This window comes from Peromyscus californicus, unplaced genomic scaffold (assembly GCF_007827085.1).
Source record: "Peromyscus californicus insignis strain IS unplaced genomic scaffold, ASM782708v3 Scaffold_7__1_contigs__length_154581171, whole genome shotgun sequence".
NCBI classification, from domain to species: domain Eukaryota; kingdom Metazoa; phylum Chordata; class Mammalia; order Rodentia; family Cricetidae; genus Peromyscus; species Peromyscus californicus.
Window position 1 is genome coordinate 145,425,257 of NW_026294595.1, and position 18,772 is coordinate 145,444,028.

Below are 18,772 nucleotides of genomic sequence, written 5' to 3' on the forward strand. Positions count from 1 at the left end.
CAGGAAGTGGTCCGAGACACTAGGTGGTATCTTGAACATATATGAGACCTTAAAGCCCACCTCAACAGTGACACACTTCCTCCAACAAGACCACATCTATTACTATAAGGCCACACCTCCTGATAGTGCCACTCTCTGTGGGCACCTGCATGCATGTAATATACATAAACTCACACAGCATCCTATATACACATTTAAATAAATAAATCTTTTTTGAAAACTTTATACAAGTGAGACAAGGATGTCTGTCTTAACTTGCTTTTCTTGCATAAGTAGAGGACAGAGCTGGCTCCCCATAACCAAGCAGCTAGACCCTGCCATTTGGTGTGCCTCTCATGATATTTATTCTGTTTTTCCAATGTACTTATTTATTGTCCAGTGTTCTTAGTTATGGGTAATTATTGTGTTTGTGGTTTTATATTTTATATATTATAGGCATCTCACAGTTTTGCTTTTGAGTGTGTGTGAGTTGTGGTTATGGGTGTGAGTGTGTTTGTGCATGTGCCTTGGTGTGCATGTGGAGGTCAGAGGACAACTCTCAGGAGTTGGTCCTCACATTCCACCTTGCCTTTGAGGCAGAGCCTCTCTTGTTACTGTGGCTGCATACCCCAGGCTAGCTGGCCCAGGAATTCTGAGCACTTCTCTTGGCCTCCCCTCTTACTTCTCAAAGAATGTGAGGTTATAAAATTCAGCTTTTACATGGATCCTGAATTGAATTCGTGCTGTAGCTATCGCTCTGTATAAATAAAATGCTTATTGGCCAGTAGCCAGGCAGGAAGTATAGGCGGGACAAGCAGAGAAGAGAATTGTGGGAACAGGAAGGCTGAAAGGAGACGGCTGCCAGCCGCTGCCATGACAAGAAACATGTGAAGATGCTGGTGAGCCACAAGCCACGTGGCAAGGTATAGATTAATAGAAATGGATTAATTTAAGATAGAAGAACTAGATAACAAGAAACCTGCTGCGGCCATACAGTTTGTAAGCAATATAAGTCTCTGTGTGTTTACTCAGTTGGATCTGAGCAGCTGCAGGACTCGCGGCGGGTGAGAGAGATCTGTCCGGACCGTGGGCCAGGCAGGACCAGGAAAACTGCAGCTACAAATTCAGGTCGTTAGGCTCCTGTGGAAAGCACTGCAAACCTCTGAGCCATCTCCTCATCCCACACTTGTATTTTTAAGCCCTCACATGTTGCTCCATTTCCCTTGGCAAATTGCCAGAGTGAGATTTACAGGTCAAGAGTTAAGCAAATTTTATAAACTGATATTCCTGCCAGACAGTGGAGGTTACACTGGGCTCCCTGCAGTTCTGATGATGCAGGCAGCTCTGTGTATCTGCCTGGTATGTGGTAGGGCAGGCGATGCCTGTAACGGCCCAGGATGGGCAGGGGCAGAGGGTGTGGACAGGGACTGACAGCCGGAAGCATCATTCCCAGCAGCAGGATAGGATTAGTCTGACGCCACACTTTCCTGGCCTAGGCATCGTCTTGCTTCGTCACCATTCCTTACACACACACACACACACACACACACACACACACACACACACACACACACCGTGTATAGTCTTTTCCTTCATCCCAAGGACTGGCGGTCCTTGTGAACGCCCCAGCTGTTCTCCCTTCCCCCACTGTTGCCAGATCCCGGATGGAGGGACCGGAGGGATGGAAGGAGCCCTTTGCTTCTACATGAGATTTCTCCAACTGCCCAGGGTGCGAGCTTCCAGGAGCCGACAGGAAACTCCGCATTTCTACCTATTTTGATCACTTCCTCTAATAGTGGAGGGGGAAATATGAAAACCTTGCTCCTAGAGCAGATTTTGGTCCTCTTCTTTTGGTAGTTTCTGGAAACCCAGGACAAACTGATGTGGTCTGAATGTCTTAAACCAGAAAAGCATTTTAGTTAGAGGAATGGGTGATTTCTGATTGTGATGAGCTATTATAACTCAGACAAGATCACTAGTCAAAATATATCATTATTCATTATGGAAATAATATAATGGTTTTTTTAAATTTTTTAAAAAGATCTATTTATGTGTATGAGTGTTCTATCTGCATGTATACATGTGTGCTACATGCCTGGTGTCCAGGGAGGTCCAAAGAACATTTCAGATCCCCTGGGACTGGAGTTGTAAAGAGCCGTGAGCTGTCATGTGGGAGATGGGAACTGAACCCTCATCCTCTGGAAAAACAAGTGCTCTTAAACACTGAGCTATTTCTCCAGCCCCTCAAGGTTAGTTTTAATTGCCAACTGGACATAATCTAGAGTCACATGGGAAGGAAGTGTCAAATGAGAATTGCCTAGATTAGCTTGGCCTGTGGTCACGTCTGTGTGGATTATCTTGTTAGTGGAAGACCTACCCATTGTGGGTGGCACTATTACCTAGGCATGGAATCCCTGATTGTATTAAAGGGGAGAGTGCAAGCTGGGCACTAGTGTGCATGGGTGTTTAATTAACGCTAATTTACTTCCCTGCTTCCTTCCCTTAACCATGGCTATAATTAGACCAGATACTTTGAGTTCCTGCTGACTTCACCTCTCTACAGTGATGGGATGTAACCTGGCTTTGTGAGCAAAACAAACCCTTTCTCCTCTAAGTTGCTTTGGTCAGGGTGTTTTATCACACCACCAGGAAACAAAACCAAGACAACGCACGTTGTCAAACATTTTGGGTTTACAATATACAAATCGCTGTATACAAACAAATGCATTGCTGTTTAATCTCTCTGATAATCTACTGCAGCAAATGCTACAATTTGCAGTTGTTCAGACAATGACACAGGGGATGAGGTCACTGGCCCAAAGTCACACAGTGACCATCTTTGACATGACAGACGTTCACCACTATCAACTCAGATCAACTGATGTTGGATGAGCAGTAAAATTCAACACCATGGAAACAAAACCCAGGCTGAGAAACCAATAGCTTCACAAAGCATATCCATAAACAAAAACTCAATTCTGAAACCCTCCAACTACCTCCTGTAGCTTAACTACTTTATCCTGTAGACAGTCTCCCAGTTATCAGGATTTTCACAAACCCACCACCTCAGTCTCGCAGAAACAGTCAAAACCATTTTACAGGAGAGGAAACTGAGGCTCAAGAGGCCTCTTCATGACTGAGGCCATGCAGGGACCAAGTACTTTCAATAGCACTGTTTCATGTCTCCTTGTGATGAAGGGTCCCAAATGCCCCTCATGCGTTCTGTTCTCAGTTCTCTTCTGCCCTTTTGTGTTTTAATATTTTCCCCTTAAGTTTCTCGATTGCAGCCTTAGCAGTCTTTTTGAAATTCCTGGAACATGTCAGGCAGGTTCCTGTCCCGGGTTGTTACACATGAGCCAGGGATATTCCATCTTACTTCCTTCAAGTCTTTGCCAACTGTTACATTTTCATGCAACTCTTCCCCTACCGCCCTGCTTTCAACTGCCACAACTCATCCAGTACACCCTGTTCTAATTGCCTTATTTTTCTAGGGCATTTCACTCTAACACTGGGCCTTCCTCCTCCCACCAGGGACTTGAGTCGTGATTTCTGGAGATCGTTTTGATTTTCATGAGGGTCCAACTGACATCTGGTAGGCAGACACCGGGAATACTGCCAAGCATACCCTGCGATACACAGGACGGAGAATTTTCCAGCCTAGGCATCAAGCAAGAGCAAGGAGAAGGAGAAATCCCTCGTTGTATTAAAAGTATCACCCATTCACTTCTTTGTGTCTCTTTTTCCCCCTAGAATGGGAGGCTTTGTTCTTTTTCTCCAGTGTCCATCACTTAAACCTGGACTTGTGCCCATCGCAGATGCTCAAAAAGAATGGGTGAATGAACAAATGTGATCCAAGTAAGACCGGCATCATTTGTTGTATTAAGGAGTGTGCTGGCTAGTTTCCAAAATCACAGCCTATACCTTAGGCTTCACCAAAATTAAAGAAGCTCACCTTAGTATCTTTTCCTGCAACTGTGATAAAAACACTCTAACTAGAGCAACTTAAGGGAGACAGGGTTTCTTTTAGGGGACAGTTCCTGGTCATAGTCCACATGGCAGGGCAGTCAAGGCACCAGGAGTCTGAAGCATCTGCTTCCATTAAATATGAAGTCAGAAGAAGAAAGCAACGAGTGCATTCACACTGGGGCTCGCCTGGCTCACCTGCCTAGGGAATGGTGTCACCCACCCTGGGCAGGTCTTCCCACCTCACCTAACATAATGACAGTAATTCCAATCAGGCCTGCCCAGAGGCTTATCTCCCAAGGGGTTCTAACTTTTGTTATGTTAACAACACTGTCTTAGCTAGGGTTTCTATTGCTGTGCAGAGACACATGATCAAGTCAACTCTTACAAAAGAAAGCATTCACTGGGGCTTGCTTACCGTTTCTGAGGTCAGTCCATTATCATCATGGTGGGAAGCATGGCAGCATGCAGAAAGACCTAGTGCTGGAGAAGTAGCTGAGAGTTCTATATCCTGATCCATAGGCAGCAGAAGGAGAGAGGCTGACTGGGCCTAGCCTGGGCTTTTGAAACCTTAAAGCCCACCTGAAGCAGGCTTTTTCTTTTGGGCTACCAACTGGCTCCCAAATCATGACACAGAGACTGAGTATCAATTACGAATGTTCTGCCTTAGCTTAGGCTTGTTCCACCAGCTCTTATAACTCAAATTAACCTGTTTCTCTTCATCTACATTTTGCCTCAGGACCTACCTTTCTTTCTCTCTCTCTCTTTCTTTCTTCCTTCCTTCCTTCTTTCCCTTCCTCCTCCTCCTCCTCCTCTCTCTCTCTCTCTCTCTCTCTCTCTCTCTCTCTCTCTCTCTCTCTCTCTTTCTCTCTTTCTGTCTGTCTGTCCTACTTTCACTTCTTCCTCTGTGTCTGTCTGTCTGGTGGCTGCCTAGCTGGCCCCAGGCACCTCCCTCTTTTTCTCCCTAGTTCTCTCTCTCCTCTCTCTTCTCCAGCCTAGATTCTTCCACATACTTATTCTCTCTGCCCCCAACCCTGCTTATCTTCTACTGCCTAGTTATTGGCCATTCCGTTTTTTATTAGTGCAACCAGGTGCCTTAGGCAGGCAAGGTAAAACAAATGTAATACATCTGTACATAGTTAAACAAATGCAGCATAAACAAATATAACACATCTTTACATAGTTAAAGTAATATTCCATAGCACCCGCCCCCAGTGACACACAAGGCCACACCTATTCCAACAAAGTCACACCTTCTAATCTTTATAATCCTTTCAAATAGTTCCACTCCCTGGTGACCAAGATTTCAAATGCATGCATCTATGGGGAGCATTCTTATTCAAACTACCACAAACACTATCACAGTTTTGTCCTATGAAATACCTAGAATATGTAAGGAACTCAGCGTGGTTAAGAGCTCTGGCTGCTTTTCCAGAAGACCTGGATTTAGTTCCCAGCACCCACATGATGGGTCACAACCATCTTTAACTCCAGTTCCAGGCGATTTGATGCCCTCTTCTGGTCTGTAAGGCAAAACACTCATACATGTAGAATAAAAATGTAAGTCAAACAAACAGAGATGCTTCAGCAGGTAAAAGTACCTGCTGCTAAAGCCCAAAGACTTAAGTTCAATCCCTGAGACCCACATGGTGGGAGAGAAATGACTCCCATAAGTTGTCCTCTGTCCCCCACATACATGTGTGTAAGCACACATACACATAAATGAATGTACTTTTAAAATATTATCTTATTTATTCTTTGACAATTTCATACATCCATACAATGTATTTTGAATATATCCATCCCAAGGCCCTCATTCACCCCAGACCCCCCAGTACAGGCCCCTTCCATCTTCATGCCCTCTCTTTTATTTTGTAATCCACTTAGTGCCAGCTGGGATGTTCACTGATCACGTCGGCTTGATGTCCTGAGGGTCTGCTGCAGGTAACCACAGCTTCAGTAAGTTTATGAGGGTGACGGTCATGCCATGTCCAGAACACAGCATTCCACAGCTCTCCTCCCATCCCCAGCTCTTACATTCTCTCTGTTCCCCTTCTTCGGTGTTCTCTGTGACATGGGGTGGTAGGGATATAAATGTCGCATTAGGGTTAAGACAGTTGCTCTCAGCACCTCGATCAGTTGTGAGTCTCTGCTTCTCTGACCAAGCTTGAGGGTGGTGCCAGCTATACTCCTGATCTTTTCTTCTAGAGAAACAAATCCTATATTCACAAAACCCCATATATTAATGTCCATCATCTCTTTATTAATAACCACTCCAAACTGGGGGAACATTCAATGATTAAACAATTTTTAAAAATAGTTAAACAAGCCGATAAATCCACAGCATGGAGCATTCCTCAGCAATGAAACAGGAAGGAAAAGGCAGCATCTATTGACACAGGCGATGGTCTGGATCCATCCATAGCAAAGTCCGTTGAGGGAAAATGTTCGTCAAAAAATGCTCAAAGCATATGACTCTGCTGATATAACAGCCTTGAGATGGGAAATCAACAGGAATGGAGGACACATTGATTAGCGATTGCTAGGAGTGAGGAATGGAGGGGACCTGAGGCACAGGCCAGCAATCCCAACCCAACAGAGGCTGAGGCAAGAGGTTTGCGACTTAAAGTCAGCCTGAGCTACATAATAGTTCCAGTCTAGCCTGTGGGAGTTGGAGGAGGAGGCGGGATGGATGTAGATCTGTGGAGATGGAAATATCCTCTGTGTCTACATCAATGCCAACACCTGACTGTGACACTACACTGTCGACTTGTAAGATGCCACTGTGGATAGTACTAGGTTAGAGAATTTCTCTGTCTAATCCTTTCACGGCCTGGGAAACTGCTTCAAGAGTCAGAAGAGAAAGAAGCTTGTGGGATAGTGAGAGAGGCGTGACTAAGAACCCCTGCAGAATCCGATGAGTCCAGGAAAAGCAAATGAATTAGCATGTGGTGTTGATGAGTACTGGAAAATCAAATGAATTAGCATGTGGTATTAACATGTGAAATTAGACTACAGCCATATGATGGATATTCTGTAGCCACAGATTTTACTGAGGAATATGTAAAGAGGAGGACCAATGCCCACTCTCATTCTAGCAGTAACCAAACACACTGGTCCAGCTCGATGCCACACTAGTTCTCATGAGGACTGATGAAGGATGCTCTATTTACAATTCCAACTTGCAGATGAAGAAATTGCTGTATGAAAAGAATAAATACTTGCCTATGATCAAAAAGCAGAGTTGGGATTGAACCCTGTCCTATGTAATTCCAGAGTGAAAGACTTGTAGAACCACACTGCCTTAAATCGGATCATTCATCTGGAGTGGGGACTCCAGGTTTGCTCAAATGTCTTCTCAGCAATAGATTTGGTCCTAAGTCTACTGCCCCCTATCATTCTTCACTGCTGGATATGGTCCCATGTTTCCAAAAGCCATGCAAGCTATTTTCCCTAAAGATGTATGGACTCTAATCCAGACATGAATGACACTGCAAACCCGTGAGGTGAAGAAGACATTTTGATGAGAAGTGTAGGGATAAACAACAGTCAACCGGGGTGGGGTGGCTGGCGGGAGTCGGGGTGAGGTGGTGGGGGGTACCATTTGACTTGGTGTCATAGCCCCACCCCAGCTCAGGGGAATAATCCAAATGAGTAAAGACACTAGACGAAAACATGAGGGAAATCGTGCAGTTCTAGACTTAAAGGTTTTTGTGTCTATGACATGAAACCTAGAAGTCATGAAGAGAACGAGCGGAAAGTAAAGAATCCAAATGTTTGTAAAAGCCTTCATCGGGCAGGCTGTGCTAACAGGTGCCCAGGCTTTGCCAATAGACTATAAACTAATTCAATCTGGATAGAGGGCAAGCATGGGAGATTTTTGGTAAATACCTGGCAATTTTTGTTAAGTTCTTACCAAATATTAAAAAAATTGCTTAGCAATTCCATTTCTAAGAGTTTGTTCTAAATCTAACAGCACACGGGCTAAATGACAGAGGAAAAAGGTCTTTGCTATCAGAAGGCTGACAGAGGAAGTTAGGACATGGCTGAGCACATCCTGGTATGTCTATCTGTTCAGTAGACTACTTCTTCAGCATGAGGAAGCTCTTGATGTACAGAAAAATATTAACTGATTAAAAAGCATGGAACAGATAGTGGGTATACTATATTACCATTTCTGGAAGAGGGAAGAAATTAAGAAGCCAGATTTTATTTCTGTCCAAAGAAATGATAGAAAGATACATTAAAATACAAATGTTATTTAGTCAGTGACATGATAGACAAATGTATGGATTGTAATTTCTTGTTTTAAGCCAGGAGAGCGCATTACTGTGTTGGTTGGTTTTAACCGTCAACTAGGATTTCAGGGACGAAGCAGGGATGTGATGCCCTGCCTTGCTTCCTCGGAGAAGTGCCTCGCTTCCTCCACAGCAGGGTCTTGGGAACAGGACCACGGCAGCTCAAAGCTTGGCTAGAGTTGACTTCATTGTAAACCTTTACCCCAAGAACCAGGGCTGAAAGCACAGAGCTCTGAAGGAAGGAGGAGGGAAGTGCAGGAGGGTCCTCGGCTCCTGTCCATGGTTTCCATCCCTTAGAAATTGGAGCCGGGTGCTGCCTGGGATCAAAGGAAAGCGAGGGATGCGGCTTTCCTCTCCCCGGGATGCCACAACAGCACCGTGGGTGTCATCTGCTCGGCAACCTGTGTCTCTCATTCACTTTCCTTCTTCCTGGAGCAGAGGCACCCACATGGAGTCATTAGATTCAGGAGGAGAAAGACGGTTGGTTCATTCTCAGAGCTGCAACTAGACGCTAATTTGCCTAAAAAGGAAGTAAGTTAGCGACTGGGAAGAAGATACTAAAAGCGTTTTGTGTGGCTTCATTCGTGAATTGTGATTATTCCATACACAATATATGCTTTTTTTTTTAAAACCACAAAGTTCACAGTTACTGAGGAAAATAAAAAATGTATTATCAATGTAGGGAAAAGTTGCTTTTATTTCTCTCACGAGTCCTACTCTGATTCACACTGACTAATAAAAATGCATTCTCACGTTTTAAGCCCATGGCGAGCCTGGGAAAGAATGCAATCGAATCAACCTAGGAAATGTCCACCAGGAAAGGGCGCCAAACGCTGCCACTGTTGGACAGCGCTGGAGACAGGTTTCTTTGAAAAGCCAGCGTTGAATTGCCACACAAGATCTGGATCGCTGAGTTTGGGAGCTGAAGAGAGAGAAAAATCATCTCTGGGCGCCAATGTGACCAGGGAGGGAGGAACCCAAATGTCCAATGTGACTTGGGATGTTCCAGCCCCATAGCGCCACTTACTGGACGAACCGAGGAAATACTGGATGTGTTGGTTTCGTTTTGTGTTTTTTCTTTGGGGATTCACTGCATGGTTCATTTTGTGAAACGAACAAACCCGGTTTGGCAACCCATGCCTGTAATCCCAGCACTCGAGAGGCTGATGCAGGAGGATTGCTTCGAGCTTGGGGCCAACTTAGGCTATATTACAAAACCCTGTCTCAATCCTCCTCCCCAAATTAAAAACAAACAACCTAAAAATAATAGAAAATATAGAGAAATGAGCAAATTGGAAAACTATATTCATTGAGCCATTATGGACAAGAAATCACTATTAATAATTTCAATATTTTTCATTCTCTTTTTCTCCATGGAAGAGTTGGTGCATGAGAAGGCTGGTGAAGAGTTAGGACGTAGTGGGTCTTCCCCAAATTGGAACTTTTCTCTTGCAAAGGACCCTAGAATTAAAAAAAAAAAAAAATCCTTGTGCTGGGGATTGAGCACTCGGTTGGTAGAGTGTCTAGCATGCACAAAGCCCTGGGTCCCATCCCAGCACTGCAATAAATAAAAAGCAAATAAATAATCTTGTGGATAAAATGTTGCTAAATGTCTCAACAAATATTTAACTATAAAGTGGGTCATTTGAAAGGTGAGTGTGCTTGAAAAAAATTTTTATATTTGCCTTGTCACCATCCAGGATTGAAACAAGCCACATAGAGATCCATGGAGTTAACTGGGAATGATTAGTCTCTGAATGGAAATAAAATAAACCCGAAAATATAAAAATCAAAGGGCTGGAGAGATGGCTCAGCAGTTAGGAGCACTTACGGCTCTTCGGGAGGGTGTAGCACCCACATAGTAGCTCACAAATGGCTCCTCAGTAAGTCCAGCTCCAGGGGTTCTGACGCCCTCTTCTGGCCTCTGGGGACACTGCATGCATATGATACACAAACATCGCAGCAGGCAAAATACTCATTCACGTAAAATTGAAAGATATATATATGTATGTTTCTACTGTCCTCTGCCATGTTCTATGAGAGAGAGCTAAGAATTCTTACCCACTTCCTTCCTCTTTGGGTGAAGAAAGAAGCAATTCTGTCAATTTTATTTGCTTTTTCTAACTGAGCCGAGTAACTGAACCGTTGTAGAGGCTCCACACGGAAATGGCCGCCTGTCTTTGATCCTCTGCAGACAAACCTTAGTGTGCATGAGCTTGTCTGTGTCTCCCCAGAGAAGTCTCTCAAGGGCTCCAGACACTGGATTTACATCACCCAAAGAAGCCACAGGCTCACTGGGGAATGCGATTCTTACATTAACCATGCTGGTTGTTTGTGACTGGGGTGGAGGGTAGAAAGAATATCAAAGAAGGCCATTGGTTCCCCCTTGCTTCCTGTAGGCAAGAGTCCCCTTCCTTCCTTCCTTCCCTCCTCTGGCTCCCTGTCTCTTCTCCTTGATCAGAAGGCTAGGAGTTTATCAGCTTGATTCCCATCAGCTCAGGCAGGTGAACACAGATTTTTAGCTCCATGGGATGTTCTTGCTTGTGTTTTTGTTTTGAGACAAAGTCTGGTGTAGCCCAGGCTGGACTCAAACTTACTATATAGCTGAGGATGACTATGAATTTCTGATCCTCCTGCCTTCCACCTTCCTGATGCTGGGGTTACAGGCCTAGTTTGTGCCATGCTGGGACTGGAACCCGGGCTCTCAGGCACACTAGGTAAACACTTTACCAGCTGAGCTACGTCCCCAGCTTCCGACTTTGGTTTTTGGCATCAGTAATTACTGTGGGGTTTCGCAGAGGGACACAGGCGTGAGCTCACTCTTACCTAGGGCCTGAAATGGAATATGAGTTTGCTGCTGGCAAGGAGTGGACATCCATGCTGACAGGGGAGTAGCAATGAGGGATCACAGGAGGCATCTCTGTCACATGCATTTCTCTAGACTGATAACTGCATTCACAGTTATTAGAGAGAAGTGCTTTTAGTGCTGCTGACATATGGCAGTAGATTTCTAAGTACTGCTTGGTATTGTGCAAAGAAAGAAAATACACACACACACACACACACACACACACACACACACACACACACTAACTTTTCCTTGTCTTCTTAGATAATGCTTTCCAAATTGTCCTCCCATCCATTTGAATCGTCACTTTCCTCTATTTCCTATCCCAATGTATCCACAGTTTGACACTCTGGAACTGATTGCTCATTTGCTGTTTTGTTTTGTTTTTTGAGATAGATCTCGTGCAGTCAAGGCTGGTTTCCTGCTCACGATGTAGCAGAGGATAACCCTGACCATCGGATTCTCCTGCCTCTGCCTCTCAAACACTAGGATTACAGACATGTACCATCCGGTTCATTTTCTCATTTTTAGAGGTAGTCTTTTCACTTGGTGAGCATCTCTGAGTGCATTGCTGGGAGGCAGGAGAGCAGGAGGCGAAAACAGCAAGCTGGCTCTTCAGCTACGTGGCCTGAGTGACCCAAAGCTTCAGTTTTGGCATCTCTTAAGAATATCTGCAAGGGCTGTTGAGATGGCTCACCAAATAAAGGAGCTTGCTGCCAAACCTGAAGACCAGGGATTGAACTCAGGGACCCACATGATGGAAAGAGAAAATCGATTGCCACAGTTTGTCTTCTGACCTACGTGCACGCACGCACGTTCACAGAATAAATAAATAAATATTGTAATAAAAAGCTTAGTTCGGGGGGGGGGGGCAAAGAAACTTGTTAGATGAGAAGCTAGGCTAAGAGAGCCAACCATCCTTCTCATGTACAAGATTCATGTTCAAACAGTCAGTGCAGAACTTGAATACGTTTATAAGCAAAAAGAAGCATTAAGTCTTAAGGAAGGAACCATCTCTGGCACCCATCACTCATCCGTGCATCCACCCCCTACCACAAAGATACCCCTGGAAGGACCATGAGGTAACAGAAACAGTGTTTTCTTTTATAACCAGTAAGGCCAGATTTCCATTATAGGGTCATTTTGTGCACGTGCGATGAAATCTATTAAATGTTTATCTTAGAACCCCGGTTCAGTTGGGGAGGGGGGGGGGAGTCGCATCCCTGCCAACCAGTTGGTCTGTGTGAATCACAGCTCAGTCAGACTTTCAGGTCTATAATTTATCTTTTCTTTGGCCTCTGTGGTAAATGCTCCATTTGTCCATGAATTCTTGCCTTGTTTTAATTATGCTATGGTCTGAATGTAGTTTTATGAGGCGCACAAATAAGATTGTCATTCTGAAAACACAGATTTGTGTGTTTACCCTCCCCTCTCCAGGATGAGATGGGGGCCAGTTATCTCTGTCCTAATTCACGGTGGCTCTATGGCTGGATTTCCAAAGCCAGCATGCAGTGACAGTGCGTGGTGGAGGCACAGAACTGTGGGGGATGGGAGACGGGGAGGGAGAGCTGACATGGCAGAACCCAAAGCATAATTTACCCTAAGAATTCTGAATCGATCCATCCAGTGCTCAACTTTGCATTGTGGTGGTACGAGCTCCAAGAATGCTATTGATTGGGACGTTTTATTCATGTTAGTTTCTGAGAGCTGTATTTTCTCACTATACTTAAAAAACAATTGGTTTTCCCCTAAACACGGAAGTAGGCCCCAGGGGCCAGATGAGAAACCTGTACAAATCAGAAGGCGACGTTTTTTTTTTTGCTGTTCGGTTTTTTAAAAACCTTGTACATATATGCATTCAAATATCCATGCACTTGTAGGCTGAAGGAGAAATGGTTATCTCATACTATGTAAAAAACAAAACAAAACAAAAAAACTGTTTTGTGTGTGCATAGTACATGATGGACACTCAATATTTCAAATTTCAATGATACTGCCAACCAAAAAAAAAATATGGAAATTTGAAGTATGACACAATTAAGCACATACATTTCCTTGGCAAATGTAAGTGAGAGAGGTCTTTTATCCAGGAAAGAAAACATGTCTCTAATTGGGGGTGGGGTTACTCTGGAAGATGATTTCAACTCCAGATGTCACCCTGGGCTGGACTGCATTCATACCTGCTGTCTCTCTAACACAGATGGTATCTTGAAGCCAGCCTCACCTGGGAACCTATTGCAATGAAATCTAGCCGCCTTCTCTGAGGGTGTCCTCATCCCAGCCCAATAGAGGAGGCCAAGTTTGCAAGCACCACTTCAAAACTGTTCGCCACCGAGTTCTTTGAGAGGAAGAGTGGGTTGAGTATGCCCCGGGTTTGCGGCTGGTGATGCTGGCTTGATTTGTTTGATGAAGGAGGATTTGGCCGAGTCATGGGGCAACCGTGCAAAGACGGGCAGAGCCTCCTCTCTTATAAATGACTCAGGTGACGGACTGGCTTTGGATCCCTACATCTTAAAGACCTATGACTGTTTAAAAGTCACCACCTCCGAACGGCTCTGGGTGTCCATGGGTAATGATGCAAACCCAGCCAGAGTTCCTCTACCCAGGCGATGTGTGTAAACAGTTGCCCGCCATCATCATGAGTATCGGTGACCAGGTCATAGCCCTCAGAGGAGCACCTTGGGGCTCTTGGCTGACCCCTCCCCACATGCTCCTCATTGGACTGTTTGCCAAACTAGTACAGTTTGGGAGTAGACATGTGAAAGAACATTTCAATAAACCCTGAGCCCAAATTTATGGGTGTAGTGAAAATATTGATACCAGGAAACTTCAATACATTAGTCTTATTGTCTTTTCCCAATTTCAACTATCCAGAAATTTTGTCTGGAGTCTAATAGTCATGATATAATTAATTCTTTGGTTTTTTTTTTTTTTTTTTTGAGACATGGTCTTATGTGTCTCAGGCTGGCTTTAAGTAGCCAAGGATGACCTTGAACTTCAGATTTTCTTGCTTCCACCTCCCAAGTGTTGGGATTAAAAGCCTGAGCCTCCATGCCTGGTGTATGCGGCCATGGGGATCAAATCCAGGAATTCAAGCATGTTAGGTAAGTACTCACAGTCTACATCCCGGCCTGGTACTTCAGCTTGCTAGAGGTCATTTTCCTTGCCCTCCTGCCCTTCTGTCTGGGCTCATAAACACCAGCCCTGTACCTCAGCCGTGGATAAGGAGGCTACCTTCACCTCTACATCACCTACCCCCTCTCTTTCTTTACATAAAACAGAGGTTGCAGATTGCTCTTTGGATGTTTCCGCACAAACGTAAAGAGGCTAAACTTGCCCTGTCTGGGACTTTGGTGACAGCAGGGTGACATGTGCAGAGGTCAGTGTCCCCAACAGAAGCACCCATTGGAGAGGAACGCACTTACCTCGCCAGCAGGGACACCATGGGGATTCCCTGGCAAAGCAGGAGCCTCGGCGCCCTGGTCTTGGTCTCTCACCCCCTGGGCTTCTTCAGGCTGGCCGTCAACTGGTGTGCTTTCTCTTCCCCTGTCTAGTTTAAACAATCTGTCGAAAAAGCTGAAGTCTTTCGGCTTGGAGGGGCCTTCTGCCCGGGACTCAGGTGGTGAAGGTGCGGGCGGGCAGGTGGCAGGGAGGGCCTGCTGCTTGGCCTCAGTGCACCCTGGCCTGGTTTTATCTGCAGCCGGCCCGGGTGCAGCTGCCACCGGAAGTGCCCCGTGCTCACTTGGGTCTTTGTTCGCAGGCGCTGTGCCCGGGCTGACATCAAGCCGGCCCGATGCAGCCGATGAATCCGAGCCTTGGTCCCCGGGACGTCCTGGTACAGGCCGAGAGAGTGTCAAGAAAAAACGAGATCTAGCAGCTGGTGCCTCGGGCTTGGCTTCTTTCCCAAGATTCTTTCCGCTGGCATCGGCCGCAGCTTGGGCCTCCATTGTCTTGGGGGAAGAAGTAGCCACATTATCCGTGGAGATGCTTATTCCCAAATCGACTGTAAACACAAACATAAACAGTGGTCATTCAACACGCCAGGAAATTCAAGGGTGAATAATGGACTCCAAGTTCTGATAAACAAAGTCTCCTCTGCAGACAGGCCGCCTTGTCCCCTGCTGGGTTAGCCCAGTAGACGTCGTCTCCTGACCCTGCTCTTCCTGGGAGAGAGACCCCTGAGGCTGATGAGGCAGAAGAGCCATGACTGGGAAGTCACTACCTGCCAAGCACCATGTGTGTGAGGGCCAAGGTCTACTGTCACCTTTTATCTTCCTGAAACCCAGAGAAGCATGAAGTTAAGATTTTCTAATAGGAAATCACAATAGGTTAGAGCTTGGGCTCCGGAGCTGGGAGGCCCTTCAACCCCTCCCCACTTTAGACATCTGGGTTTGAGCCTTTCTTTATCATGGGATCCTGTCCTGCGTATTATGTACAGCAACTCCATCAACCCCAGCCTCTTGAATGCCCTTAAACCCCAAAGCTGTGGTAGTCAAACATATTTTATTAATGTCCCCCGGGATATTCGAGGACCACCACTGGCAGGGAGTGGCAGTGCACACCTTTAATCCCAGCATTATGGGGGCAGGCGTGGGCAGATTTCTGTGAGTTCCAGGCCAGTCAGAGCATACAGTGAGGCCTTGTCTCAAAAACAAAGAAATAAACAAAACATCTTTTTGAATCAAAGTCATTTAATTCTTCTCTGGCTTTACTCTCTGTTAAAAATGAAGAAATGGTAGACCCGCCCTCACCATTTTCTTAGGAAATAACACTGGTTAATATGTTTAAAGAACACAGAAAAGTAGCTGAGATACACTAACTGCTTGATACACGTCAGGAAACTTAGCTATTGTCACCGCTGGTGAGGGAGACCACTGGCACCAGAGCTGAAGTCACCGTCCCTCCAGTCCCCAGTGAGTTCAGACAGAAGCCCACTCCTGAGTTCATGTTCTTTCTGTCTCAGTGTAAGACATCTATCAGCATTGCCTCCGGCAATATCTAGGCTAAAACAGTACTACTCAGAAAGGCCACACTGTAGCCTTGAAGAGCAGGTGTGTTCAGCAGGGCTGGAGGGCACTAGAGATGCAGCCAGCTCATGCTTTCAATGTGTGTAGGTGGCAGCTTCCCAACCGCCTGGGAGCTGCACTCCCAAACACCCAACCCTTCCTGCCTTGAACCAATTGAACTGCCTTCTTTTCAAGGCCCCTTGGTAGCAAAGCAGTGAGAAGGATTTTGGAATTGTATTTGATTCTGAAGATCTTCTGCTGGCAAGCTTTGAGATCCTGGGAAAATCCCTAAGGAGCTTGAGTTTCCATCACTTACAAAATGGGGGTGTGGGCCTGGGGAGATGGCTCGTTCAGTAAACCACTTGCCTCACAAGCATTAGGACCTAAGGTCATGTCCCCTTCCATGTGTAGCTGTGCCCCACACCCCCCACAACCCATGTAGAAAAAGCTGGGTGCGGTATTCTAGCCCTGGGGAGGTGGAGACTAGAGGATCCCTGGGGCACACTGGCCAGCCAGTCTAGCCTGATGGGCGAGTTCCAGGCTGGCAAGACAGTGAGAAACCCTGTTTCAGTAAAAATGTGTATAGCCCCTGAGAACAATACTTGAGGTTGACCTCTGGCCTCCACCTCACACATCCATGTGTACACATGCACCCGAACCCATATGAACATCTACATACATACAAATATGCGAGTGCACGCATATACACACTTGAAATATAATAAAATAAAACCAATGAGAATGTGTATAGCTCCCTGGTATGGCCGTTGTGATGCTTGGGGGGAAGCTCACCCAGGGTCTGGGCTGCTGTACTTAATGACTGACAGATACTATGATAATGTCGACGACTTCTCTCCATCCTTGCCAACACTGCATCGTGTTTAGTATACACTTAGACAGATGCGTCTCGGTATCTGTTTGCAAGGAGTCAAGGAGCAGGGATAAAGGCAGGAGAGGATCGGAGACTCGTCGTTGTATTTCCATTCCATTTTAACACGGGGCGATAAGCACATGTCCACATGTGCATGCATTCACTCACAGTCACTCCACCAAACTCCAGTATCTTACAGTGTTTGGAGTCAGGAACCAGAGGAGAGAGCCTGTGTGCCTCAGTGACCTCTTAGTAACACAGAAGACAGAGAAGTGACATAAGATGAGGCCAGCGACAGAACCAGGGAGGCTTCGTCAGGAAGTCCTCAGTCAGTGCATTAGCTAAGCTGGCTGACCCTCCTTTGATGCTCTCCTGTGCCCCGGAACTCATACTGGGGGCAGATACACTGCAGGAGAGAGGCAAAGGGCAGCAGGAGGAGAGAGAAGCAAGCAGAGCATGGACCACGTGAGCCAGGGAGGCCTGTCACCTGTCCTGGAGTGTGGGTCTGGTCCATACCAGAGGGAGAGGAAACGTGAAGAAAAGGGAGAGACTGGGATTGAAAGCAAGATGAGGCTTTTGCAACGCCCTGAGAGCATGGACTGATTTCCCTGCTTCTCGTTCAGCCTGGGAACCAAAGGAGCTGAAAGGTGTTATAGCCAGAGGGGGAAAAAACCCCAAGACAACACTCTCCATGGGGGAAAAATGTGCTAGTATTTTGCTTTGAAAAGTCTCAATACCAGATACCACGCAACCCATGTAAGAGCCGTCAGCAGGAAGAAACAAGAGCAGGTAAAGCCACTCGGTGACTTGTCAGAACTCAGGGAGTTCTGAGTGGGTCCCCTTCATGACAGCTGAAGCCCTGCTGGGTGTAGATGGAGGCTTTTATCTGTCCTGCTGGTCCTGAGGTCCCAAGGTCCCGCAGTCATTTATAAAATCATCATTAAGAGGCATAATGTAACTACAAACTGTTTGGCCTGTTGCTCAGGCTTATTACTAACTAGCTCTTACAACTTAACCCATTTCTATTAATCTATGTTTTGCCATGTGTCTCGTGGCTTTATCTGTGTTTTAATGCATCTTGTTCCTCTGGCGGCTGCCTGGCATCTCTTCCCGATTCTGCCTTTTTTCTCCCTGTCTTCAGTTTGGATTACCCGCCTCGCTCTATCCTGCCTTGTTATAGACCAAAGCAACTTTTTTATTAATCAATGGTAATAAAACATATTCACAGTGTATAGAAAGACATCCCTCATCAACTGCGTAGTTCATACTGTTAGCAGAGTGTTAGGGGCAGAGCCTGGGCTCTGGAAGCCCTGAGAAGCTGGGCTTGGCCACTCATCCTCAGTAGGTTGATTAGAAGACAACAAATATGAAGAACAGAAAGGAGATATAGTCAACATAGTCACACTGGAAAGAACAAATAAAGAGGTCCAGTGACCCCCATCCCTCCCCAAGTCCATCTTTGGGGTCCAGCGACCCCCATCCCTCCCAAGTCCATCTTCAGGGTCCAGTGACCCCCATCCCTCCCAAAGTCCAGCTTAGGTGTCCAACCTCTTATGATGAGTAGTGTTTGTTTTATAAAATTGATGCATGTATATTTATATCTTCTTGGTGAATTGATTCTTTATTAATATGTAGTGGTCTTTTAAAACCTCTTCTATCTTTGGTTCAGAGTCAACTTTAACAGACACCAGATTACCTAGTTTATCTGTTTCCCATTTGCTGTGCAGATTTTCATCCTTTGCCTCTCAGTCTGTGGGAGTCTTCACTAGCATGTCTTTCTTTCTCTTTTCTATTCTTTCTTAGTTTT

General features: G+C 45.7%; 1 protein-coding gene across 12 annotated transcripts in view; it reads right to left on the reverse strand.

The window, feature by feature from the left end:
- The window catches only part of Bcas1 (brain enriched myelin associated protein 1), an 84,672-nt gene that overhangs the window by 54,402 nt on the left and 11,498 nt on the right, over window positions 1–18,772 (reverse strand). For all 12 annotated transcript variants that reach the window (XM_052725694.1, XM_052725703.1, XM_052725701.1 and 9 more), the window contains exon 3: window positions 14,514–15,091. In XM_052725694.1, coding sequence (XP_052581654.1) covers window positions 14,514–15,091 — 578 coding nt within the window. The remainder of the gene's footprint in view (window positions 1–14,513; window positions 15,092–18,772) is intronic.